This window comes from Triticum urartu, chromosome 2 (genome assembly GCF_003073215.2).
Source record: "Triticum urartu cultivar G1812 chromosome 2, Tu2.1, whole genome shotgun sequence".
NCBI classification, from domain to species: Eukaryota; Viridiplantae; Streptophyta; class Magnoliopsida; order Poales; family Poaceae; genus Triticum; species Triticum urartu.
This window is the reverse complement of record NC_053023.1, coordinates 170,290,200-170,318,166: the sequence shown is the minus strand read 5'-3', so window position 1 is coordinate 170,318,166 and position 27,967 is coordinate 170,290,200. Positions and strand designations below refer to the sequence as shown.

Below are 27,967 nucleotides of genomic sequence, written 5' to 3'. Positions count from 1 at the left end.
TCCCTCCATTCCTAAATATTTGTCTTTTTAGAGATTTCAAATGGACTACCACATACGGATGTATATAGACATATTATAAAAGACTGTTGTACTACATCATTGTGCAATTGCTGTTTAGCTTCTAATATTAACTTGGTGCTTTTAGGTACATATGTCATTGGTAAAGATCCGCATTTCGACCCTTTCTGCGTATGGGGCAATGAGATATCGATGAACCGGCATCAAGTGAGGAAGTTGGTAAAGATTGTTAGTAAAATGGGTCCAAAGATGGCAATTAAACTATTTGTTTACACTTTATCCAAGACAACAGCAAACTGCAAGATGGTAAGTAAGAACTCTGCAGCCTTCTTTTTACTGCCCATAATGAGTTGTGTTAGATGACAATGTCTGAATCTTTTTCCTTTGCAGTGGTTGCCAAAGCAGTTTACTCAAGATTACCTCTCAAACTACATGATTGTTGGGCATGCAAAGGTTAAAGTATTTCTACCAGAACACGATGATTATCTGAATGTTTTCATGAAGACCGTGAAGGATGGGTGGTCGGCCATCACAAGGGGTTGGACTAGAGTCGTGCGTGCCTTCTGCATGGAGGAGGGCACAATATGGGCATTCCACTTCACCTTGTTCAGCAACTAGAATATATTCCGCCTCTTTCTTTACCGTCTTTAATAGTACAAGTATACAACTGTGGTTCATCATTCTTTATTTGGTTCTTATGTAATTCTTGAACATATGTACCTATGAATCGAATAATGCATTGGTTGTTTGAACCTGATGGATATGAATAAAGCTGTAGCATACATTCAAATTCAAATCCAAATCCGGTATAATTTGGAAAAGCAACAATTAAATTACGGTGAAATTACGCTCTCCAGGTTGTTACGGCACACACGGTTGGTAAAACACAAACGTTTGTGATATGCACCATAATCGGAGACGGTTCACAGAGAGGAAATGTGTGCAAGCATGCACATAGTTGCCGTTTGCAAAGCGTGTGCGATGTCAGACAATATCACATATGATGCGGGCAAACTAAACATTTGTGTTAGTTGCCTTATCGTACACGATTCGCAACCATGAAATGTTTCTGATGAAGTATGCATCGTAAACGTTGCACCACAGAATAGCGCGTGCAATAGTTGTCGTGTACGACGATGTTACGACGGTCTGGCGTTTCATAATCCTGTCCGACACTCATACGATGATTATCTAATCTTCTTAACGGTGAACCATTTGTGATGAGCCGCGCATCATACACATTCTATAATAGTGAACCGTTTGTGATGGGTCGCGCATCGTAAACGTAGCACCACAGAATGCCGACTGCGATGGTAATGCGAGCAGAAAGGAGTAGGAGTACTGTAGGGGCCTTATCCCCGACGGTTTCTGGTTCGTGTGCGAAGGACCCCCCTATTGTCCACACTCACTTGGTGACGGTTCCAAATGTCGTCGCGGAAAGGGGTTTTAAACCGTTTGTTTAGGATCGACGTGCACTAGTGTTATGCGGTTTGACCGGTAAAGATCTTCGTAGAATATGTAGGAACCAATATGAGCATCCAGGTTCCGCTATTGGTTATTGACCGGAGATGAGTCTCGGTCATGTCTACATAGTTCTCGAACCCGTAGGGTCCACACGCTTAACGTTCGATGACGATATGTATTGTGAGTTATGTGATCTGATGTATCGAAGGTTTTTCAGAGTTTCGGATATGATCATGTACATGACGAGGAGTCTCGAAATGGTCGAGACATAAAGATTGATATATTGGACCATGTTATTCGGACACCGGAAGTGTTCCGGATAGTTCCGGATAAAACCGGAGTGCCGGAGGGTTACCGAAACCCCCCCAGGAAATTGTGGGCCTTAGTGGGCCTTAGGGGAGAGAGAGGGCCATAGCCAGGAGGTGGCACACGCTCCCCCCAAGGGGAGTCCGAATAGGACAAGGGGAGGGGGCGCGGCCCCTCTTTCCCTCTCCCTCTCCTTCCTTCTTCTCCTAGTTGGACTAGAAAAGGGAGGAACCTACTCCTACTAGGAGTAGGATTCCCCCCCTTGGGCACGCCCCTTGTGGCCGGCCTCCCCCCTCCTCCCCCCCTTTATATACGGGGGAGGGGGCACCCCATAGACACACAAGTTGATCTTTAGCCGTGTGCGGTGCCCCCTCCACAGTTTTTCACCTCGGTCATATTGTCGTAGTGCTTAGGTGAAGCCCTGCGTCGGTAACTTCATCATCACCGTCAACACGCCATCGTGCTGATGGAACTCACCCTCGGCCTCAGCTGGATCAAGAGCATGAGGGACGTCACCGAGCTGAACGTGTGCAGATCGCCGAGGTGCCATGCATTTGGTACTTGATCGGTTGGATCGCGAAGACGTTCGACTACATCAACCGCGTTACTTAACGCTTCCGCTTTCGGTCTACGAGGGTACATAGACACACTCTCCCCTCTTGTTGCTATGCATCTCCTTGATAGATCTTGCGTGATCGTAGGAATTTTTTTGAAATACTGTGTTCCCCAACAAGAGTAGCTTTATCAAGATTGTGTGTGTGTGTGTGAAGAAATTCAACAATTACCAAGATTTTTTATATGAAGAACATCAACGATTACCAGGAAAGTTGCACTCTTGAACTTGCTCTACCTTGCTTTTACTTTATGAAGTTGAAACGAGAACAGGATAGCCACATCTTGTTGAAACTTACATTACCTTGGTTGTTCAGTTTTGTGTGAATCTTGGACAAGAATGTCCGACCATGTTGTGATTGAGTAACCATCATCCCGAGGGGCTCTCATGGTACTGTTTGTTAACCATGATCCCGAGGGGCTCTCGTGGAAGTGTTTGTTTAACCATGATCCTGAAGGGCTCTCATGACAACGTCTGTTAACCACAATCCTGAGGGCTCTCGTGGAAATGTTTGTTAACCATGATCCTAAGGGGCTCTTGTGGAAATGTTTGTTACCATGATCCCGAGGGGCTCTCATGGCAGTGTTTATTAACCGCGACCCCGAGGGGCTCTCGTGGCATTGTTTGAGAAACCATGATCCTGAGGGGCTCTCATGGTAAACTAATTGGATAAGACCTAAGTTGTTCATTAGGCAATTATGGTTGAAATACCTTGACTAGTAAGTAGAGGCTAGAAGAATAAGTTTTCAAAAACTAAAACGACCACACTTCGCTTGGCTGGTTGAACATCCATAGGGTTGCTACTTCAAAGTTTGTGATTTGCCAATACATTTGATGTATTGACCCTTGTGGCTGCAATATATTATGTTGCAGGATTTTCCGTGTCACAGAAGAGGTACGAAGTAGGGTTATGATGCTATACTCAACTGCTGCCTGTGTGTGGATGGGCATCACAAGACTAGAATATTATTTCCACTGCATGATTGTATTGTAAGCTAGCCCATGAGCTAGCAGGTATGTACTGTGTTAAAGTCTGGATCTGCGATGTAATACTATGACATGTGTTATTTCTTGGTATTTCATCGTCAACTATGCGTGCCAGCAATCGACCCAGGACTGGCACATAAAGCACAGAGATTCGGGATCCCTCTCGGGACTGGGTCGTGACAGTGAAGGGGCCTCACTCATCATTACCGCCGAAAGGCCATGAAATATATCACTTTTGTAGTAAAAGGTTAGGACGTGAAGGTAATTCGAGATGATAGTAAAAGCCTATATTATGTAGATGCATAGGTTGCGTTAGAAGCATACCAATGGGAATTCCAGACTTCTTGAGAACGCCTTACTCCTCTGTTAGTTCCACTTGTTACCCTTGTTGTTGTTTTTATTACTTTTTATGTTATTTACTTTAAGTTCGCTTTTCACCAAGACAATTATTTATTTGCGCCCACTTTGCCTGGAGTCTACAATTACTTGTAGGTGTAAATCCATAATTCACCACAAGAGGAAACAATTGATTCCTATGCTCCATGTGGGATCGATACCCTCACTTCAAAAAGACTACAACTAAACCATGTGCACTTGCAGGCCACCAATTACAAGTATGGCTAGTTTGGAGGTGGATTGCTGCGGTGATGAAGATGGTGGTGACTATGGAGATGAGATGGGAAATGGTGGCGGCTAGGGTTCGTGAATGGCTTCTGGTGCGGAGATGGAGGTTTCTGGCGATGCTCTTTCATGATGCTAGTACATAGCCCTTTATAGAAGTTGGAGTGCTGGACGCCACGGTGTCGTGGGCACTTGGTACGTGCGCATGTGCTGGTACCAAATGTCATCTTGCACTCTATTTCCTCTGGTGCACCTCCCAATTTTTCTCTTCTTTCTCCATTTTGCTTCTTCCCATATAAGTGATGATTTTTATCCATGTATAGCTTCTTTTCTCGTGAAAAAATAAAGAGAGGATTTCACAATCTCATGCATTCATTAGTCATTAGTGCCAATATCGAAGGGAATATATCAGATTTTATACGATAAACTAGTTTATACAATGATGTGATGAGGATAAAAAACACTCATCACCCGCTTTGCAGCATGCCAAGCCGGACGTGAACATAATAGGTTACCCAGCTAGGCCGGGCGCAAATGACACTCACGCGCCGAGCCGGCGCACATGTTCCCGGCTGTCGCGAGTGAAACATCCCGTCCGACGCGAGGAGAACGACCCTGACAGGCCAACTTGGCCTCACTAGACGCATGCGGGCACCCTCACCCGGCAGCTGGCACTCCAACCGGGTCCACCCGATGCATGTGGATGTTGACAGGGCAACACAGCCTCACCCGTCGCGCATGGAGCATCGTGCGAGAGGGCGCACACGGGCGCGAAAAAACCACCACAAATAGTTGCTCGGGCGCGCCTGCAACCACACGCCATAGACCCCCGAGGAAAACTAGCCGGGTTTGGGGCGATCATGGAGATCAAACGGTCGGGAGAGCGCGATGGAGCTAGCGGTGTGAGGCACAGGCAAAAGGACGACACGGATGACATTCTAACGTGCCAAATCCCCCATGGGGCGAGTACTCCAGCATCCTATAAGTAATATCTTACTACAACCATCAAACAAAAAAATTGCAAATGCACGGATCCCGCCGCCCATGAGCACGTGTGTGCCCTCCCTCCTCAACAACGGCGGCAAGTATTCAGAATGTGGGCTCACCGACGATCCGCCGAGAAGATAATCGCCGATTCAATCGCTCGTCGAGAAGAGGAGAACGAGAGAGAAGTGGGGGAAGTGATACGTGGTTTCCAAAACTCGAACAAGCGCACCTCTGAAATTGAAGATGTCAGGTGGAACTAAATGCAACGTTACGGCTCGCGACGGTTGGTTCCCGGTGCGGTGCTTCGCTGTGGCCCACCGGTCATAGAGTAAACGGCTAGAAGAAAACGTCTAAGCACACTCGAACGGCCCACTACCCACGATGCCCGCACGCCTCGCCCGCGAACGAAACCAACCACGAACAATGCGAGTCACACGATCTAAAATGGACGGCATTGAGTGTGTTCGGTTTTGTTGCAAAAAAGATGTGGCTCTTCGGATATGTTTTTGGTATTTCTATTGCAATATATATTTTTGACGGGGATTTTTGTTGCAAGATATCATCGATGAATTTTAAGCATGCGCTTTTTGTTTGTCGTTTTCTCACATATATTGACGGAATAGAAAATGGGGACAACATTGCGTAAATAGATGTCCCATCCCTATTTTAAGGGCCTACTAGGTTCGTAACGGCGAGTAGAGTGATTAGGAATCTATAGACCCATACTAACCTTTGCTTAACTATTTCAGACACTTACGCAACAACCCAAAATGCACACATCTCTAAATCGATGCCACAAAATCCACGGGCAAGAGCGTGGTAACAGCTAATAGCTTGTATAAATAAACAAAAAAAAGGAGCGTGGTAACAGCTGGATCATGATGGTGCATAATATTTCTGATTCAGGTCCTGTAACTTTTGCCTTTCAAGCTCTCGTATTTGGTGTCACGCTGGAAAAAGACGCAACAAGCCCGAGGAAAAAAAGCAGTCGTATTGGAGAAACGACATTTCTCCAATTTCGGAAGTGGCAAAGTTTCCACCTCATCATCATCAAGAGCGCAAAATCATCGTCAGCTATCCATCGCAAGGCACCAGCACACACACTGCACGAATCCGGCCGAAGCTGTGTGCGACCCGTACACGCACGGCCGACGGGAGCGCCTCCGCCTCCGGTCAGCCCGGCCCGGCCCGGTCCGGGCCCGGCTTAGGCCACCTGTACGGCTCTACCCCTGCATCCTCCGTTGGTCTCAACAACGCACGCACCCCTCTCACACCGTCGTCCTCGCCAACGCCAGCGCCAGCGCCTCCATTCTCCCACTCCTTCCATTCCACCCAGCCACGCTCGCCGCCTCGCAGGAGCTCACGGCTCGCAGCCGCCTCGTCGTCCTCCTGCTCTCCGCCGGAGGAGTGTGGGCTGGCGAGGCGTGGCGTGCAGTGGAGATCCACCCCAGCCGTGAGATTGGCCACTCTTCTTGGTAAGCGCGCCTAACTTCGTCCGACGGATTGTCAGCTGCGTGACACTGTGCTTACCGATCCATCCATCCATCCATACACCCACGGTTCGATGGATCTTTTCGTTGCTGCCTGCCTGCGTGCGTGCAATCGAATCCAAATCCTTTTCGTTTATCTCCTCGTCAGTTGGTAACACGGAGATTTGTTAGCTGCGTGGTGCTGTACTAATCCGATCCACCCACCCATGGCTGGATATTATGTCTTCTGTTTTTCGGCGCGCGAGATCGATCTCAGTTGACCGTGTATGACTTTGAACCCAAATTGCGGGTGCACTTTTTTCTCCCTCGCCCCCCCTTTTTTTTGGGTGCTGATGAGTGTGGATCGACCATATCCTGTAATTTCTGTCAAGTGTTAGTAAAAATGGTGGTGAGCGAAGTGACTGCAAAATGCAGCCGTGGTTGTCGAAAAATTACTTTTTTGGGGGTTTGATTCGTCGTAGTAATACCGCCTAGATTTGGATTTTAGAGTAAGAAATGTTTGAATGCAGAAGTAGTTTATGCTTTTGCACACATTATGTTTGCTGGACTTTTAAACTCTGGTCGTCCTTACTGCTCATTTTGGGGAAGTTTTTATCCATTTCCTAGCAAATGTGTAATTCAAAACTATACATGTTAATAATGGTAAATTAGACATTCAGACACCGTAGGTACAAACAACTGCCAGGAGCAATATCTACAGAAGAGGCTACCAATTGATATTAACCCAGTACTCTATATTGTTGGAGCCTAAATTGTTGTATGGTTTGTTGGAGCCTCAATTGTGGGCTCAATCCCCAGGATTTTTTAGAACCATGCACTAAAAATCCAAAGCAATGTTCTAATACGATTTTTTTACATGGTGTGTTTGACGTAATACCTGTTGCCTTGTCCGTGCAATGATCATTGTGACTTCTGTTCCGTAAACTGTGGCTTCTATTCTCTCTATGTTCGGTACTTCCGTATATGAGTGTTTCAGCTATGCTGTTATCAGCTGCTAAGTTTTAGTCAGATCTTAGGTGGTCCAGACTCATGCCTAAATGTTGTTTCCTGGGCCATATTCCAGTCAGAAAAAAATGGTTGAATCCATTGATACTTGTACTGGGATAGTTTGCCTTCTTGCTAGCTTGGGAGTTATAACTTCTTATTTTATGAACAATTGTAGTAGTACTCGATTCAATCGGTTCTAGAAACTAATGTCACTTTTTTAGGCTGCAACAAACTCCTGAATTTTCTATGCATTGCATATGAAACAACAAGCTAACAAATTTACCATCTGTAGGTTTTAGGCACTGTGAGTTACTTTTCTTTTCCTGTTCCTGTTTAGATGTAGGTTAGCTAGTGCCCACAAAGTTACAGTTTAAATATGGGAGGAATGATCTGCTTGGCCACTTGTAGTTCTGCAGTTGGCAGCTGATGTTGCTATAGTTCAACATGGCACTAGCAGATGGCTGCCCTGCAGCCAGTTTCAATGATAAGAACACTTTTAGATGTAGGTCGTTATTCAAGAGGTCCCCAAGACAAACATTTTAACCAAAACTCCAGTAGAAAAGGTAACTGAGTTATGTGTTAGCATATGTGTTGTGAGTTACATACTTCGTTTCTACTGTTCACCAGATCTGGTACCCCGGCTTGGCGAGCATTCCCCCCTGCCCCCTCGTTCTGATGCAACCTTTTCTGATCTCCCATGTGGCCTTCTCCAGCCAGAGATCCCCTGTCAACATCCTCGTGAGCAATGATCCATTCAGTTTATTGTGAATTTATTTGCTATGTATGGAGTAATACCACTTGCTAAGCTAGTATTCCATATATATGGGATGATTTGTTGGACTAGAACCCCAACTGTCATGGAAACATTCTACAGGATTTTCTAGAGCCGTGAGATATCAGCGTTATAAACACTTGTTTGTTCTTGGCCCATGTTTCCTTGTCCAATTCTTTTTCTTACAAATGCAAAAGGATGATCTGTTAAGACTTTAATCAATGTCTTTGGCATATTACACAATATCACCTGGTTCATGCAATAACTCATTCTTACTGTATTCCTTCAATTGTAGCTTTCTGAGTTAGGATCTTCGGCGCCCATGTGCATCCTCTTCTATTAGCTTGAAAAAGGTACTCCCATGTTTTCACAAATTGTGAAGAAAATATCTCTAAATTGTGCAAAAATATGTGTGCTAGCAAAACCTTGTGCTAGAATATGGCAGTTTATTATCTGTGCAAAAATGCAAAGAGATAAATGACTAATGTATCAACTATGCTCGTACATTTCTCATACAGCTCAGAAATATACATATTTTGACTCAATTATTTGCTATAGCCTGGTATACATATATTCGTACAATGTGCGCGTATGTTTTTTTACTCAAATTTGGAAATATACAAGTGCTTTTTCCCACATGTGAGCATACACACCCTAAAGCACTCATGTGTTTATTATTCTATTCTCTGTATGTTCCGCACTTCGTGTTTTGAGCTATGCTGTTATCAGCTACTAAGTTTTAGTCAGGTCTTGGGGATGGTCCTGGTCCAAACTCACCTACGCCTCATTTATCTCAGGAAACTAGTTGAAATCAATTGATACTTATATCAAAGTAGTTTTCCTTCTAGGCTCCTAGCTAGGTACATAGTTGTTACTGTTATCTTTATTTGTTTGAACAGCTACTTTCGTTGCCATATTTTGTACTGTTAGTAAATAAGTTTCTCGATAGTTCTAGTAGTACTTGATTCACTATGTTCCAACAGACACCTTAACTGCTATATGCTTCTTTTGTGCAGTATATCTGTGAATACTAAGGCACAAGTTGTCCTTTGAAATTTTTGGTCTGGCTAAAGCCAATTTTATATCCACCAACTTTCATGGTAAGAGTATTTCCCTTCTTATCTGCATGCAAAGTATATTGCAGATTTATCCTAGGTTTATGTTCTGCTGTTCAGATGAAAGTTGACAAAACATGGACTAATATGCTCTCTGTCCTTTGCTATGTTACAGATGGATTATCTTGAAATCAAGAACGGAGAAGAATATCTGGTAAATCTGTTTATTCATGTATATATATATTATATCAGAGCTATGTGTTTACATATCATTGATCCCAATCTCATACCTCCGTTTTTCTTTTTCTTTTGTGTGTGCAGATGGGTCCTATTCAAATCAAGGATAACGAAGGGAATCCTGAAGAGATGCTTGTTGACCAGCCGCATTTTCTAGAACCCATATGTCCAGAGGAAGTCAATGAAGATACACGAGTATACCCTCGTGTAGGGGATGAGTACCAGGTGGAAGTTCCAAATCTAGCAACAGAAGAGGAACGCATGAAATTAAGGTCTTTGCCAGTTGATGGTAGCAGAATGTTCGGTTTTGAGTATCCTGTGGTAGTTGGATTAACTATTCCAGTCACATGGACCCCAAATACAAGCACTCATGTTAAAGGAGAATGGAGGGAATTTTCAGGACACACTTTGTGTGCTTCAGAAGATGATCATAACAGCCACATCAGTGCAATTATCCCAAGAAGTTTACCTCAACACAGCATTTATCCAGATTGTCTGCGCTGTAAAGTTGAATATGATGATCATGGTGAGAAATTCCCAAAATCTGCTGGGCAAGACATGTACTGCTTGCCGAAAAGCGAAGTTTTAAGCTGTTCTTGTGTAAAGAGGGAAGTCAGTGATTATATTCCATTGCCTGGAATGCCAAGATACTTCTGGTCTGTTGAAGAGGAACAGACTTTACTTCTTGGTCTCTACATTTTTGGCAAAAATCTTGTTCAGGTGACGAAATTTATAAAGAGCAAGACAATGGGAGAAGTTCTATCCTACTACTATGGAGAATTTTTTAAGTCTGAAGCATATAAACGATGGTCTGCATGTAGAAAAGTAAGAAGCAGGAGATGTATACTTGGGTTGCGTATATTTTCTGGTTCCAGACAGCAGGAACTGTTGTCACGTTTGCTTGCTGGCGTAGCAAGGGAAGTTCAAGATCCTTTGCTCGAGGTGTGTTGAACTTTAATTTCCTCCTTTTTGTTCCTATTCTTTTACTCTATTAGATCCTTTGAATCATTGGCACATGGAAAGCCGATGTTTTGGGATGGGCTTCCTTTCATTAGCACAGCCACAATATTTTTCCCTGGTATGATCATTACAATCATATCTCTTCTGCTTTTGAAAAGTCCTGGAATTTTGTATACTTGTTCACCTCTATTTAATTATGTTGCTGTTGTCGTTGTCTTACTTATTTTCTGTAGGATGCTCCTGCATTTTCGCATAGCATGTCTTTGCATTGATGTTCACCTATACCAGTTTATGCTCCTGCTAGTTTTTTCGAGAGGCTGACAATTATATATTACCATCTGCAGGTCTTCAAGACATTCAATGAGGGGACATCTGACTTTGAGCAGTTTATTTTATGCTTAAAGTCCACAGTTGGTGCACAGGTTCTTGTAGAAGCAGTTGGAATTGGCAAAGGAAAGTATGACTTGACTGGATTTGCATTAGATCCTAGTAGAAACCATGCTATTTCGGGCCGTGCAGAAATACCTATTGGCAAGGCTTGCTCATCGCTTTCGTCTGGAGATATCATAAAATATTTGACTGGTGATTTCAGACTAAGCAAGGCGAAATCTAATGATCTATTTTGGGAAGCTGTCTGGCCTCGCTTACTTGCAAGAGGGTGGCACTCCGAGCAGCCGAAAGATTCCTCACTAGTCGGTAAGCAGGCCTTGGTCTTCCTCATTCCAGGTGTAAAGAAATTTTCCAGAAAGAAACTCGTCAAAGGAAATCATTACTTTGATTCTGTCAGCGATGTCTTGAGAAAAGTTGCATCTGAACCAAGGCTGCTTGATTTTGGAGTCGAAGGTGATAATAATGGAGGTGAGGTTAAGATTGCAATTGGATGGGTCAATGATGTTGAACCTGACAAAAGCACACTTGCTGACAAGAAACCTGCTTCCTATATCCGGCCCAGTGAACCAGGGTGTTCCCCTGAGCTTATGAAATTTACTGTGGTGGACACTAGTTTTGGTAAAGGGGAAGAACCATGTAAGGTAAGGTCACTAAGAAATCTACCTACAGATGCCGGTCATGGCTACAGTTCTTCACCACATTCCGGCGATTCTGTCAGTGTGAACTCAGAAGAACATTCAGATTCAGAAGACAGTTCTGAAACTTATGAAGATCTGGATACCGATCAGAGGAAAACTGATGCAAGCTGTGTTGACGAGGAGAGAAAAAACAATCCCCCAACTGGTGATAAGATGGATGCTGATGCACTTCATAAGATTTCTTCCTTTCCAGGCAGAGTCAATGGTCACATTTCAGTTGATCAATGTGTTGGCACAATGAATAATGTCTGCTCTTCCACTGGAACAGTTCTTCCTGTTGGTAATCAGAGGATACATGCTACCAATTCTTCAACTGAAATTAATTTTCAGTTTGATCCAAGAGTAAATCCTGAACCTCAAGTTTTCTTAGCACCTATGCCAAAGAGAAGAAGGTTAGTTTCTTTCAAGAATGAAAGAACTGGTCGCAAAGGAACTGCTGTCAGTAAAAGACATTATGGGAAGCAAGCTGACGCCCCACTGCAACCTGTGCCTAAAGCAAATGAAGCAAGTGCAGGGGCCAACCCTTTTGTATGGAGCACAATTTCAAGCTCATCAACCAACATAACCTTTGGCACTAATAGCAATCACACATATTGCGGACAGCTTCACAATGTGGCCCCTAATGTTGAAGTGGTTTACAAGGAAAAAGCTCAACGTAAGCATGTTATTGACCTGAATATCCCTCAAATGCCTTCTGATTATGAGTCGGCTACAAGTTATATCCAACCTCCATCTGACAATAATGCAATAACCATGGACATACCTATGCATCCCTCAGAAAACAAGGAGGCAGATGACTGCCTTCCAGATATCAATACCTCTGGTAGTGCAATCTTGAGTGAGCAGCTTTCTTTCAACTCGAGGAGGCAGAGTACCAGAAGCCGCCCACCAACATCCCGAGCTCTGGAAGCTCTTGCATGTGGCTTTATGGGGAAGCAGAAAGGTGGGGAGGGAAATTTCCCATCTTCTAGCAGGAGCAGCAGACCTGTCCGACGACCACGAAGATCAACTGATGTTACAGTTCCATTTCCTTCTGATGGCGTCGGGAGTGGTTCTCATTTTAGTGACCAAGCCATCGCTGTCAATGAATGGCGCATGAGTAATAATCAGTTTCAAATACTTCACAGCGCCCCCTCAAATAACTCCAGTGAAAAAGGGACTCTTGAATTGTTTGGGGCAGACAACTCTACTGATAAAGGAACTCGTGAAATTGTCTGGCATTCTGTAGATGGCATGAAAACGAGTAAGGAGCTACATGCACAGCAATTGCGTTGAATTGTTCAACCTTCACAGAATGAATTTGTTGCTGGTTAAGAGAATTCCATGATCTTGTGGTTAGAAAGCAAAAGATCACAGATGCCAATCTGTCAAATTTCTGTTTTGGGTTAGGAGATGAATCGAGGAAGCTTATACAGATAATTGTGAATTTCAGCTATAGTTCGGTGCATTTCCGGATGTTTGGGCTTGATTCTTGTCAAAAACATATGAGCCTGAACTAACATGTGATGGATGTTTGCCGTCATTCCTTTTGATACCAGAAGTGAAGGGAAAAAAGATGAAGAAAATGGCGAGTGCAAGAATCGTGCCCTCGTTGTTAGGATGCCATCTCATGAAGCTTTTACTTCGTTTTATTTATGTGGAGATTTTTCTGATGAATTATACCTGTACTCTTTACCTTTTTTTGCCTGTACTATGTGGAGTTTCTAGAAAACTGCGTAATCGTGTGCCCATATAAGAACCATAGCTTAGCTGAACTTTGAAGTCTTGCATTGTCCCGTAATTCAAAAAGGAGAACGCAAAATAGACATGTTCATTGCATATTTGTTTAATTTATTTTTTTGCTAGTGCCGTGTTCCAAATGTTCAAATTTCTGTAGCTTTTGCTCTTTTAGTTTGAGTTGCAGGTAGTGACAGTATATGGGACTAGATTTGCTTAGCCGGGTATTGTGGCTCTGTAACATTTACTAGTTGTGGGTAGTGGCAGTATGTGGGGCTAGATTTGCTTAGCCGGCTATTGTGGCTCTGTAACATTTACTAGTTGCGGAACCGCGCTTTGAATGTTGGCTGAGGAGAAAAACACTCAAACATCCCATTATTGATGCGTCCTAGTTCTAGAGAAAAACTACATTAAGGAGTATTTTGGCACTGCTTCTATGTCGCAAAACCTATGTTTCGTAAGGCCAATTCTTGATCAAAGACTAAAAAAGTACTCCCTCCGTTCATTTTTGTAAGACGTTTTAGACATTTAAGACAGCACCTAAAACAGTTCAATTTCAGTTGTCTTAAATGACTTACAAAAGTGAACAGAGGGAGTATATAAATAAATCATGAAACGTGTGGATGCCTTATAGTATAATTCAGTGGAGGGTAACAGATATACACCAAATGTTCTATACTTTTTAATGCCCGAAATAATGAACTTATGCTGCCTAGCCTTATAGTTGGCCAAAGAATACATCAACAGTAGTCCAAAGAATAGTTGCATTGCACACACGCATGGTACATATAGGCATCGAATTCAACATACAAATTTTACAGGCAAAACTGCCCATGCTTTGTCTCTAGGGGAAAACTTCCCTCGCTGCAACTGCCGTGGTAACTGCATGGCCTGTGTCCCCTCTCCATGCCTCCTCTCCCTTCGGCCATTCATGCCATCTGCGGGAACAAACTCCGGTTGTGTCTTCTTCAGCAACCATCACATCCATGAGACGAGACCATGGGCCTTCTGAGACCACCATATATTACGAACGGAGGCAGAGCTGCTACCTCGGAAGCGAAGGCATGGTCTGCAGAGGCCCTTTGCCGGCGTCGATCCGGCCGGAGCCCGACGCGAACTTGGCCGGGTCTATCCGGGCCGAGCCCGACGCGAACATCTTCCGGTCGATGGACAGGTAGCGGTTGGAGCCGAAGGTGCCGGTGCTCTCCATGGACCGCATGTACTCGGAAGCGTTGTTCTCGATGATGAGCGCGTCCTCCAGCTCCCGCGCGATGTCCTCCATGCTCGGGCGGAAGGTCGAGAAGGACTCGGTGCACGCCGTGGCCACCTCCAGCACCCTCCACATGGCCTCCGAGCAGTACTGCCCCTTTATGCCAGGGTCCACGATCTCCTCGATCCTGAAGTCCCGTATGTATGGCTTTGCCTGTGTAACAGTGACCATGTCCATGGTGTAAAATTGGATGAGCTGATGACACTTCAGAGTTCTGATAATGAAACTGAAGTTACTGTTTTCGATTTTCCTGGAACAACCGTGAAATGTATAACTAGAACTAGCAGCAGCTGTAGATAAAAATGCATGGTTTGTGATGGTGTGCAATGAAAACTTACCCACTCGACTAAGCTCCATTCGCTCCGAGGCCTCTGAACATCGAGGGGCTCCCTTCCGGTTACGATTTCCAAGAGAACCACCCCGAAGCTGAACACGTCACTTTTGGTCGATAACACCTGAGTGGAATAGTATCTAAAAGATATGGAGTATTCACAATCAGATAGATGGTAAAGCAATGGATACATAATATGCAGTGCACAAAAATAGTACTACTATCAATACAGACAGATTTGTACCAATATTTCGCATGGTGAAATCAATATACAAACTTACTCAGGATCCAAGTATCCAGCAGTGCCTCTCACTTCCATTGATGCAACACTGTCGCCTTCTTGAGGTGCATACTTTGAAAACCCAAAGTCGGCAACCTTGCCACACATGCTCTGATCCAGAAGTATGTTGCTAGACTTAACATCTCTGTGTATGATGCAGCGGCCAGCAAAATTGTGAAGATATACTAGTCCTGAGCAAGAAACAAATTTATGTTAAGTTGTAATAACTCAAAAGAAGCATTTGCAGTTTTGCAATATCAAAATATTTGAAGAGGAAGAATGAAGATAAAGTAGCATTTAGTGGCCGTAAATTACATAAGAACAATTAGTTCAAATCCTACTGTAGATAATATCAAGAACTTAAAAAAAACATTAACTACACTACTAACCTTTAGCAGCACCAATGCAAACTGATATTCTGGTTGGCCAATCAAGAACTTTTCGTTTTGATGCCTCACCTAAATGAAACAAAAATCAGAAAAGAAGGATCTTAAGTTGAAAAGTAGCTAAATCTTCACAAAGCTTTATACCGTAGAGGCGATCCTGTAGCGAGCCATTGGACATGAGTGGATAAACCAAAATCTGTTGATCCTTTTCACAGCAATAGCCAATTAGAGGGACCAAGTTGTCATGCCACACAGTAGAAAGTAGCCGTAACTGTCAATCGACAAATTCAGTCGTTAGAGGAACTTTGTGCGCGAACTGTGTCAATTGATAAATTCAGTGAATTTCGTGCGCAAAATGATTATTTTAGTACAAAGATACTGGAATAAACAAACTAACTGGAGCAATTGAGCATTTATGTTAGGGGCGCTGGCCAAATTACAGGTTATAAGGATGCAAGTGGCATGCCGCTAAGCCCGCAAAACCTCACGGCTGGTATACAAATCGTACTAAGTAACTGAAATGGCATCAATGCACGACTCAGGCGACATACAGCATGAAGCGGGCTTATGCGGGTTGCTGCTTGCATAGATTATGAAAAATCACTGGCGAGAAGAGTGTTATGCAACCTGAACAATATTTTTTTTGTATCAAAAAATAAGAGCAACCTATTGCCGGCATGATTTCTTTATGGAGGTGTGTGCAGAATCTGCCATTACCTCATTGTTAAACTCGCGTGTTCCCTGAGTCGATGCAGGTGAGCGGACTTTTACTGCGACTTGTTGGCCATGTGCTAGAGTACCTTGATAAACAGCTCCAAACCCACCCCCTCCTATCAGTTTCTTGAAATGATTTGTTGCACTCTGGATTGATTTGTAGGAAAACTGTTGTACTGCAGGATTTGTAGTTATATGGATGCTGCGTTCTTCGAAAACAGGATCTGCATTGACCAGTATGAAGAAACACATTCATTTGTTCGTTCCATATTTTCCTCATTTCACTAATCTAACAAGATATACACAGCAGCAAAATAAAGGTTTCTGATACCATGCACATGCACAGATGAACTCAGTGATGCACACACAATGAAGAGTTGCGCAACATGAGCTAACTACACAGGCAGGTGTGCACAATATCTAATAGCTGTGTGTGGCAGCAGGGGACATACTTGTTGTAGAAGCACAGTCTGATTTCTGAGAGCGTCGTTCGCGTTTGTTGAAACAAGTGAAGAACAATCCCAGTGCAAAAGTACATGCCAAAGATCCTCCAGCAAGACCGCTAACAACAAATGTTCTCTGATTGGCAGCTCCAGGTGGACTACTGTGCTCTCCAGCAGCACAGCCTCCATCGCTTTATGATTTTCATATAGCAATTTCAGCAGAATTATGTCACCGTTAATAATGACCAGATCAAGGTGAACATCAGAACATAAATCTCACCTGAAATCCAGGTTGGTAGACAGGCCATCAGGTAGCTGATTGCTCAACAAGGGGTTGCACTTCACTGACCTGGATCAACAACCATGCTTGATTAGATCATACTGACATTAGAAGCATTCAAGCATATCGAATGCAAACAGAATGATCAGAACTGAAAGCACGGGTCTATATAATAACATTTTAATTTGAGTGATGCCTAGGATCCAACCAGTAAGACCCAGGATGAGTTTGTTCTGGACAATCACATTTTATGGTAAGAAGTGGAACAAGGCAAACACGCTTACAGCTTCAGCAGGTGAGTGAGAGCAGAGAAAGATTCCGGAATAGACCCGGTGAAGTTATTGCCCTGCAGATCACTGCACCCACAAGTAATAAGAACACATAGAAAATCTCTAGAACAAGGCATTGAACATTCAAAAAGAAACACAGACACTGAAGCATACATCTCAGTTAGCTCCGTCAGGTTCCCGATCACGGCAGGAATTGGCCCTTGTAGTTCCTTAGAAGAAAAGTTCCTGTCCAGACACCAGCGTATATCAGATTGGTAGCAACCGCACACCACCTCTCAGACTCAATGTCTCTAGGGTCTTAATTCATATGGTAAAATAATAAAAAGAGGCACATACATGCCAGTAAAAAAAGCAGGGTGTGAACATTATCACTATCCCATGGGCACTTACAGCTTAGCTACGACCTGGTTACCATCTAGTAATCGGCAAGAGAAGCCTTCCCAGGCAGATGGGGAGCACGGGTCTCCTCCATTCCATGACTTGAGCATCTCATGTCCTGGGTTCCTTTCCCATAGCTCCTCCTTGAGTCGCTTCGCCACATCCACTGCACAACAAGGTCAGCAAGAAAGTCCATATCAGGTCAGAAAAACAGGCATCGGATTTGGCAGTGAACAGCAAAATTAAGCGTGCTTGTCACATCAATCACATGCAGAGTACTTTGGCACCGAAGTTTACACCGATTCAGCCAATCGGTCGAACAGACCAGCAGCAAGACCACACTATGCAGTCATGGCGACCAAGCTGCCCAAGAACTGAAAACCTGTCCCCAAATTCTAACTGGCCTGGTTCGGTGATCGATCGATAGTTCAGGGGCTGTGCTGCTGTGGTATACGTATACCTTGGGTGAGTCCATGGGGCGACGCGGCGGCGGCGGCGGCGGAGGTGATCAGGAGCTGCGCGGAGAAGACGAGGAGGAGGAGGAGGAGGGGGAAGCGAGCGACCATATCTCGGGCCCGGCAGCGACCATACGGGCGTGGCGGGCGACGGGAGTGCTGCCGCTGCCGGCCGGCCGAGGGGGGAGAGGGGGGGGTGGAAAGGGTCAGCACTGGGCGGGCGGGTGGGCGGGCGGCTAGTTGGCGCTTTGTTTTGTATAGTTTCGCCGCTTGTCTGCTGGTGCTCGGCAGCGGCACAGTCGGAAGGGTGACGCGGCCGTCGACAGCGACCGCGCGCTTGCTCTGTTGTTGCGCTCTGCGGGCGGCACTGTTTGAGCTCGTCATCGGAGGATATTCTTAGGACTTGTATCCTTCTCGGAGCTCAACGCTACGGTACATGATTGACCGTGAACGACGGTCCCTTGTTTATTTGTTTTGCCTTTTTTTTTCTTGACGGGTTGTTTTGCCTTTTCTTTGTATATGTAAGGGCATCTAAGAGCATCCATCCAACTGATGATGATATAAAATAAGGCATCCAAAAAAAGTTTTTAGGAAGGAGAGAAGATTTCAGAGTAGAGGGAAATTTTCTGACGTGTCAGATGATGTAAAATAGGGCACCACAGAACATGAGCTATGGATGGAGTTTAAACTTTGCATGTGCAACATCATCATACACATAATCAACACATATCAAATGGAACTTCAAAAGCAAAGCATAGTGCATTACAAACACAGACACAACTACAAGCATAGCACATAAATGCATAGTCACTCAAATGCCATTGCCTTCATTTTTTTTTTCCAGAAAAACTTCCAATCTATTCATTTTCAATCATGGCAATACAACAAACACCAGAAACAAAAATTACATCCATATCCGTAGATCACCTAGCGACGACTACAAGCATTGCCTTCATTATCATCACTTGTACTTGCATCTTCAATTCTTCATGGGCTGCTTCCTCTCCCATTGGCTTCATTATCTTCATTTGCATCCGAGGCACCATCCATGTCACACATGCCTCCTTCCATGACACCACCCGTGGCACACATAATGTAACGCCCCGAGACCGTTGCGCCAGGTGTCGTCCAGTTATTCGCCGTCGTTGCCATGTCATTTGCTTGCGTGTTGCATCTTGTCATGTCATCATGTGCATTGCATCATCATGTTTTAAAACTTGCGTTCGTCCGGGTTCTCCGAGTTCTCTCCGTTGTCCATTCTGAGCCCAACCACACTTGCACACGCCCGCGGCATGTCCGAAATAGTATTTTATAAGTGGCCGGAAAATGTTCTCGGAATGGGTTGAAAGTTGGCATGCGGTATTGTTTTGTTGTCAGTAGACCGCCTGCCAAGTTTCATCGCATTCGGAGTCCGCTTGACATCCCAACGGATAAATATAGCGGCAATAGTAGCCGGTCTAACGTCGGACGTTTTCGGCCTCCGGAAACCCTGCCGGCTGCATCTCTCCCCTGTTCTCTCAGACCAACCCGCTCTTCACAATCCGCCAGACCCAGCCTAACCCTCTCTGCACGGTGCATCGACCCCTCGCGCGTGTCCGAAGCTGTCCCGGACCCGAACCGGACTGTCGCCACTATTGTGTCCGGAACATCCCCAAACATCTACAAAACGTCTCCGTTTTGTTAATTGGACTCCCTAGCATATTTATTCTCGTCTGTCGGAATTCGATCGGATGATCCAAAAAAATCCCTTCTTCCCTTATATATAGTCTATCCCTAGTCCATTTTGGACCTAACCCTATTTCCTAGGGATCCTCTCAGCCGCCGCCACTACTCCCCATCACATCGCCCAGATCCGTCGGCACCCACCTCCTCTGTTTCCGTGCCTGACCAACCCCGCTCCTCCTCCCGATCCCCATGGTTGTTGTTCCCCGTTGACCCGCATAGCAGAAGCTCCATGTCGGAGCTCCATCACCACCTGTTGCCCCTCGCCGGAGCAATACCAGCAGGACTGTGGCCTTCTTCTCCCTCCCCTCTGTGTTTTCCTCGTGCTCCCCGGCTCTCTCTCACGATCTCCCCCTCTCTCTGTATTTCATCTGCTGCAGGTCCCGAGCACCTTGTTTCCCTCCTCCCGTGCCTCGATCCAGGGTGGATCGGGAGCAGCGCCACCCTGCGTCAACCGCCGGAGCAACGTCCTCCCCGGCGAACCTCGACCTCCTCCGAAGCCATGGAGCCTCCCTGCCGTTCCCGACCTCAACTCCCTCTCGTCTCGCCATGGCGTCTCCGAGCCCAACCATGAGCAGTGGTGGCCGGAGCTCGTCTTCCCCGCCCGCACGTGCCCGCCGTCGACCAGAGTCGCAGGCCACCATGGACAGCTCCAGGAGCTCCCTCGCAGCCGCCTGGATCTGCCGTCTCACCGGAGACGTGTCCTCGCTGGACCCCACAAGCGCCGCCGCACCTTGACGCTAGCTCGTCTCCATGGCTGGACCCCGCGCCGTCCCGGCCCTGCACCGCCCTTGCCTGTTCCCGCGGCGCCCTGAACCCATCGCTGCCTTTTCTCTTTCAGAACGACGACCAGCGCCAGCGACCGCTCGACCACGTTGACTCGATCGAGTCAACCGCCAGATCCACCGCGCCTGGACCGGCCTCGTCCCGATTCCAGGCCCAGCGCCTCGCCTCTGCTGCCTGAGACGCGCAACGCCTGCTTCCCCTTCGGCCTTCAAGGCTAGCTCAAGCTGGCCCAGCCCAGCCGCCTGCCTCATCCGGCCCAGCATCGCCCCTGCAGGCCTCCCTCCTCCCACCGACTGGGCCAGGCCTAGGGTGAGCAGCCCCCGCAGCGCCCCTCCTCTATTTTTTCCTCCTGTTGGGCCAACTTGTTTCGGCCCGTTTCTATTTTTTTCCTGTCCAGCGGATTTAGCTATTTTTCCCAAAGAACATCAGTTTTGCAGAAAAACCCTCATACTTCATGCATTTAATAACTCCTCAACCGTGCATCGGTTTAAAATAATTTATATATGAAACTTGCTTAAAATTATGTGTAGATTAATAATATGCCACTTTCTTGCCATGTTAAAAAGTTTAAAATGCTGTTTGGTTAAATTTGCTCCTACGCCATGTTAAAATGATTTAATTCATAACTAATTAACCGTAGCTCGAATTTAAATAATCTTTATATGTAAATGGGGTAGAAAAATACCTAGTTTAACATGGTGTACTTGTTTTGCATGTTTAATACCTCTAAAATTGTGTTTAGGACAGAACAGTACCAAACCTAAAAATATGCATATGGGGATTTACCGGAATTGTTGTTTGTTGTTTCCGGCCTCATTTAAACTTGACTAGATAAGTAGTTTTCTTTTGCTTCACCCTCTTGCCATGTTAACCAACATTTAATATTGTTGAGTACATAAACGAGATCGAACTAAATAACGTGTTGTGGTGTTTTGTCAAGATGCAACTCGTTGCATATTGAGCTCCACTTAATTTGTAGCGATGTTTGTTGCACTTTGCCATGCCATGCTTCATTAACCGGACATGCATCACACTTGATTGTGCATCATACCATGTTCATGTGTGGTTTGTTTACTATGTTGTTTGCTCTTTTCCGGTATTGTTTCTTTGGATTGGTTCCGGTAATGTCGTGTGTGTGAGGACCCGTTCGACTACGTCCGTTTGTCTTCTTCATGGACTCGTTCTTCTTCCTTGCGGGATCTCAGGCAAGATGACCATACCCTCGAAATCACTTCTATCTTTGCTTGCTAGTTGCTCGCTCTTTTGCTATGCCTATGCTGCGATACCTACCACTTGCTTATCATGCCTCCCATATTGTTGAACCAAGCCTCTAACCCACCTTGTCCTAGCAAACCGTTGTTTGGCTATGTTACCGCTTTGCTCAGCCCCTCTTATAGCGTTGTTAGTTGCAGGTGAAGATTGAAGTTTGTTCCCTGTTGGAACATGGAGATCGTTCCTTGTTGGAACATTGTTTACTTGTTGGGATATCACAATATATCTTATTTTAATTAATGCATCTATATACTTGGTAAAGGGTGGAAGGCTCGGCCTTATGCCTGGTGTTTTTTTCCACTCTTGCCGCCCTAGTTTCCGTCATATCGGTGTTATGTTCCCGGATTTTGCGTTCCTTACGCGGTTGGGTAATAATGGGAACCACTTGACAGTTCGCCTTGAATAAAACTCCTCCAGCAAGGCCCAACATTGGTTTTACCATTTGCCACCTAGCCTTTTCTTTCCCTTGAGTCGGCCGGCTCAAGGGTCATCTTATTTTAACCCCCTGGGCCAGTGCTTCTCTAAGTGTTGGTCCAACTGAGCGATGTCCGAGGCTACCAGGGGCAACTCTGGGCTGGCTTACCCGACGTCTTGCTCATCCGGTGTGCCCTGAGAACGAGATATGTGCAGCTCCTATCGGGATTTGTCGGCACATCTGGGTGGCTTTGCTGGTCTTGTTTTACCATTGTCAAAATGTCTTGTAACCGGGATTCCGAGTCTGATCGGGTCTTCCCGCTAGAAGGAATATCCTTCGTTGACCGTGAGAGCTTGTGATGGGCTAAGTTGGGACACCCCTGCAGGGTTTTGAACTTTCGAAAGCCGTGCCCGCGGTTATGGGCAGATGGGAATTTGTTAACGTCCAGTTGTAGAAAACCTGAAGTTGACCTTAATTAAAATGCTTCAACCGCGTGTGTAACCGTGATGGTCTCTTTCCGGCGGAGTCCGGGAAGTGAACACGGTGTTGGAGTTATGCTTGACGTAGGTTGTTCTAGGATCACTTCTTGATCATACTTTTATCGACCGTGCTTTGCCTTCTCTTCTCGCTCTCATTTGCGAATGTTAGCCACCATATATGCTAGTCACTTGCTGCAGCTCCACCTCATACCTGTTACCTTACCCATAAGCTTAAATAGTCTTGATCGCGAGGGTGCGAGATTGCTGAGTCCCCGTGGCTCACAGTTACTTCCAAAACCAGCTTGCAGGTGCCGATGAGTCCGTGCAGATGACGCAACCAAGCTCAGGAGGAGCTCGATGAAGATCTTATCCTTTGTGTTGTTCCGTTCTAGTTGATCAGTAGTGGAGCCCAGTTGGGGTCGATCGGGGACCTTTGTCGCACTTGGGGTTCTTCTTTTATTTTGGTTCCGTAGTCGGACCTTGATTGTATTTGGATGATGTAATGCTTTATTCATGTATTGTGTGAAGTGGCGATTGTAAGCCAACTATGTATCTCTTTCCCTTATGTATTACATGGGTTGTGTGAAGATTACCTCACTTGCGACATTGCTTTCAATGCGGTTATGCCTCTAAGTCGTGCTTCGACACGTGGGAGATATAGCCGCATCAAGGGCGTTACACATAAATCCTCCCATGCTACCTCCCATGGAAGGCATGAATCCTCTCATGCCACCTCCCATGAATCCTCCCATGCCGCCACACATGGCATCCATGCCGCTACCCATGGCACCCATGTCTCCTCCCATAGACCTCATCGCCAACACTTGGTCACGACAAAGCCCAACGTATGATTTTGCCTTCTCATTAAGACCACATGTGCCCATGGACATAAACTTTTGCTCTTGTTCCATGGCTTGGATGTGTTCTTCCATGGCCATCTTCCTTTCCTCAACTGTCACCTTCCCCTCCTCAGCCACAACCTTTGCCTCCTCTGCTGCCGGCTCCTCTCCTTCGCCATCGCCTGCCTCTCCTTGGCCACCGCCCTCTTATCAATTTCTTTGAATTTCATCATTTTCCTTTCTCCCGCCATCTCTTTTCTTGCATTCATGATGACGTCCATTGATTCCTTCATTTCATTGTCTCCTCCATTCTTTGCCTTTCTTTCTTCCATCGGGCCTTTTTGTAGGAGCAACCGAGTTGGGAGTGAGGCTTCTTTTTTCCTTCCTCGCCACTTGATGCATCATCACTGTCCTCCTCCTCCTCATCATCATCAACTACTGTTGCATCTCCAACCGAACTCTTGGAGTTCTTCCTAGGAGCTTCATATGTATCGTGGTTCTTCCACTTCTCCTCATGTTCAAGCTCCGTCCAATAATAATGCAAAGTGGATGGTTTGCCTTTCTTTGCCTTTTTTTCTTTTCCCTTGTACTCCCTCCATTTACTTATACAAGGCCACTATGAATATACATTTTACATCTATATAAGGCCACCAATAGTAATCGAGGCAAAAATAAAGGGTCCTGATAACGCCCACATGTGTGGCATACTAGACATCCGCCCACACACCTGTTGGGAAACGTAGCATGCAATTTCAAAAAAAATCCTACGCTCACGCAAGATCTATCTAGGAGATGCATAGCAACGAGGGGAAGAGTATGTCTACATACCCTTGTAGAACGAAAGCTGAAGCGTTTGACAACGCAGTTAATGTAGTCGAACTTCTTCTAGCTCCAACTGATCAAGTACCGAACGCACGGCACCTCCGAGTTTTGCACACGTTCAGCTCGGTGACGTCCCTCGCCTTCTTGATCCAGCAAGACATCGAGGTAGTAGATGAGTTCCGTCAGCACGACGGTGTGGTGACGGTGATGGTGAAGTGATCCTCGCAGGGTTTCGCCTAAGCACCACGAAGATATGACCGAGGGTGTAAACTGTGGAGGGGGGCGCCGCACACGGCTAGGCAATTGTCTGGTGTGTGCTAGGCACCCCCCTCCTAATATATGTAGGTGGGAGGGAGGGAGGAGCAGCCATAGGAGACACCCAAGTAGGAGGAATCCTATTTGGAGTCCTTCCCAAGCCGTGCGCCCCCTGCCATATATAACCGAGGGGGAAGGAAAGAGGGAGGGGAGAGGGAAGGAAGTAGGAATCCTAATCCACACTTTCCTTGCCCTCCCCTCTTTCCTTCTCCTCCTCATAGGGCTGGCCTCTATAGGGGAGCACCAGGGCTGGCCTCTATAGGGGCGCACTAGGGCTGGTGTGTTCCCTCACTTGGCCACAAGGCCCATATCTTTGCCGAGGGTGCCCGAAACTCCTTTCCGGGGACCCGATAAGTACCCGATACCCTCCGGAACACTTCCGGTGTCCGAATAACATCATACTATATATAAATCTTTACCTCTCGACCATTTCGAGACTCCTCGTCATGTCCGTGATCTCATCCGGGATTCCGAACAACATTCAGTCACCAAATCACATAACTCATATAATACTATATCGTCAACGATCGTTAAGCGTGCGGATCCTACGGGTTCGAGAACTATGTAGACATGACCGAGATACCTCTCTGGTCAATAACCAATAGTGGAACCTGGATGCCCATATTGGCTCCTACATATTCTACGAAGATCTTTATCGGTCGAACCGTTATGACAGCATACGTAATTCCCTTTGTCCATCGGTATGTTACTTGCCCGGGATTTGATCGTCGGTATCTTCATACCTAGTTCAATCTCGTTACCGGCAAGTCTCCTTACTCGTTTTGTAATACATCATCTTGTAACTAACTCATTAGCCACTTTGCTTGCAAGGCTTCTTATGATGCGCATTACCGAGAGGGCCCACAGATACCTCTCCGATACTCGGAGTGACAAGTCCTAATCTCGATCTATGCCAACCCAAGAAACACCTTCGGAGATACCCGTAGAGCATCTTTATAATCACCTAGTTACGTTGTGACGTTTGATAGCACACAAGGCATTCCTCTGATATTCGGGAGTTGCATAAGCTCATATTCGAAGGAATATGTATTTGACATGAAGAAAGCAATAGCAATAAAACTGAACAATCAATATGCTAAGCTAACGGATGGGTCTTGTCCATCACATCATTCTCCTAATGATGTGATCCGGTTCATCAAATGACAACACATGTCTATCGTTAGGAAACTTAACCATCTTTGATTAACGAGCTAGTCTAGTAGAGGCTTACTAGGGACATGGTGTTTTGTCTATGTTTCCACACATGTATCAAGTTTCCGGTTAATACAATTCTAGCATGAATAATAAACATTTATCATGATATAAGAAAATAAAAATAACAACTTTATTATTGCCTCTAGGGCATATTTCCTTCAACACCGTGTGTGGCATGAGCAGGAGGTAGCCCACACGGGCTGTGTGTGGGCGAACGTTAGAATTGCCCACACGTGTGGGCGCATCTACTTCGTGCCACACACCCAACAAGTACTACTCCCCACCCCGCGTGTGTGGCACAAAGCAGATGTGCCCACACGTCCTGGCATAGCTACGTTAGGTACCCGTGGGATGACGATTTAGTTGCCATCCAGGATGCCAGATGTAGTTATCTGGAATGGCAAATGTAGTTGTAAAAGCATGGCATCTCTCTCTGATTTGGTTAACTATAGTTGCCATGTCTAGTTTATGGTACTTGCCACGTGTAATCAAACCATAGTTGTCGTGTGTGATTAACCACTTGCCACATATGGTCAAACAATAGTTGCCATGTGTGTTTACCTAGTTGCCACGTGTGGTTCATGTTGGGGAACGTAGCATGCAATTTCAAAAAAAAATCCTATGATCACGCAAGATCTATCTAGGAGATGCATAACAATGAGAGGGGGAGAGTGTGTCCACGTACCCTTGTAGACCGAAAGTGGAAGCGTTTACTTAACGCGGTTGATGTAGTCGAACGTCTTCTCGATTCAACCGATCAAGTACCGAACGTACGGCACCTCCGAGTTCTACACACGTTCATCTCGATGACGTCCCTCGAACTCTTGATCCAGCAAAGTGTCGAGGGAGAGTTCCGTCAGCATGACGGCGTGTTGACTGTGATGGTGAAGTGATCCGCGCAGGGCTTCGCCTAAGCACTACAACAATAATAATTACATGTAGGATCATAAGCAAATTCAACAATATAGCTATCACAAAACATATTCTTAACACGATCCACATGTATGCAAAGTTGACACTCTTCCAAAATAGTGGGGTTAACATTAACTAAAGTCATGACCTCTCCAAACCCACTTTTATCAAAAAACTTCATAAGATTGAACATTCTCCAAATATGTGGGATCTAAAGTTGACACTCTTCCAAACCCACTTTCAATATTATTGCAAACATTATTATCAATCTCATATTCATCATCGGCCTTAAATAAATTTTCAAGATCAAAAGAAGAATCACCCCAATCATGATCATTGCAACAAGTAGTGGACATAGCAAAACTAGCATCCCCAAGCTTAGGGTTTTGCATATTATTAGCACAATTGACATTCATAAAATTTATAATAACATCATTGCAATCATGCTTTTTATTCAAAGATCTATCGTGAATCACTTGATAAAGCACTTCATCACAATTTTTAGATTCATGGATTTCAAGCAAAACTCCATAAAGATAATCTAGTGCACTCAACTCACTAGCAATTGGTTCATCATAATTGGATCTTTTCAAAATATTAGCAAGAGGATGAGGATCCATAACAATAGATGCAAGCGAAGATGCAAGCTAATAGAAGGCACATGGTAACATGAGCAAACAGAAGGGCGAACAGAAGAGGGAGAATAAAATGGAAAAGGTGAAGCGGGGGAGAGGAAAACAAGAGTCGAATGGAAAATAATGTAATCTGAGGGATAAGAGTTTGTGATGGGTACTTGGTATGTCTTGACTTGAGCATAGATCTCCCCGGCAACGGTGTCGGAAATCCTTCTTGCTACCTCTTGAGCATGCATTGGTTTTCCCTTGAAGAGGAAAGGGTGATGCAGCAAAGTAGCATAAGTATTTCCCTCAGTTTTTGAGAACCAAGGTATCAATCCAATAGGAGACTACACGCAAATTGCCTAGTACCTGCAAAAACAAATAAGAACATTGCAACCAATGCGATAAAGGGGTTGTCAATCCCTTTACGGCCACTTGCAAAAGT

At 45.3% G+C, this 27,967-nt stretch overlaps 2 protein-coding genes across 3 annotated transcripts; one reads left to right on the top strand and one right to left on the bottom strand.

Moving 5' to 3' along the window:
• Positions 1-6,118: 6,118 nt before the first annotated feature.
• On the top strand, positions 6,119-13,443 carry LOC125536572. 2 transcript variants are annotated; one of them, XM_048699808.1, is made up of 7 exons: positions 6,119-6,471; positions 8,101-8,211; positions 8,541-8,598; positions 9,262-9,345; positions 9,476-9,514; positions 9,622-10,479; positions 10,842-13,443. In XM_048699808.1, the coding sequence occupies exons 4-7, from the start codon at positions 9,343-9,345 to the stop codon at positions 12,858-12,860; spliced, it is 2,919 nt and encodes a 972-aa protein (XP_048555765.1). In that variant the 5' UTR covers positions 6,119-6,471; positions 8,101-8,211; positions 8,541-8,598; positions 9,262-9,342; the 3' UTR covers positions 12,861-13,443. The 2 variants fall into 2 exon arrangements, with proteins under 2 accessions (XP_048555765.1, XP_048555764.1); XM_048699807.1 differs by lacking the exon at positions 8,101-8,211.
• A 478-nt stretch (positions 13,444-13,921) lies between these two features.
• On the bottom strand, positions 13,922-18,369 carry LOC125536573 (nodulation receptor kinase-like). Its single transcript, XM_048699809.1, has 12 exons — positions 18,134-18,369; positions 17,686-17,839; positions 17,449-17,520; positions 17,290-17,361; positions 17,006-17,074; positions 16,735-16,916; positions 16,286-16,506; positions 15,713-15,839; positions 15,572-15,640; positions 15,184-15,373; positions 14,910-15,042; positions 13,922-14,724 (listed from the first exon to the last, which is right to left on the bottom strand). Exons 1-12 carry the CDS (start codon positions 18,237-18,239, stop codon positions 14,347-14,349), a joined length of 1,773 nt encoding a protein of 590 aa, XP_048555766.1. The 5' UTR covers positions 18,240-18,369; the 3' UTR covers positions 13,922-14,346.
• Positions 18,370-27,967: the final 9,598 nt, after the last annotated feature.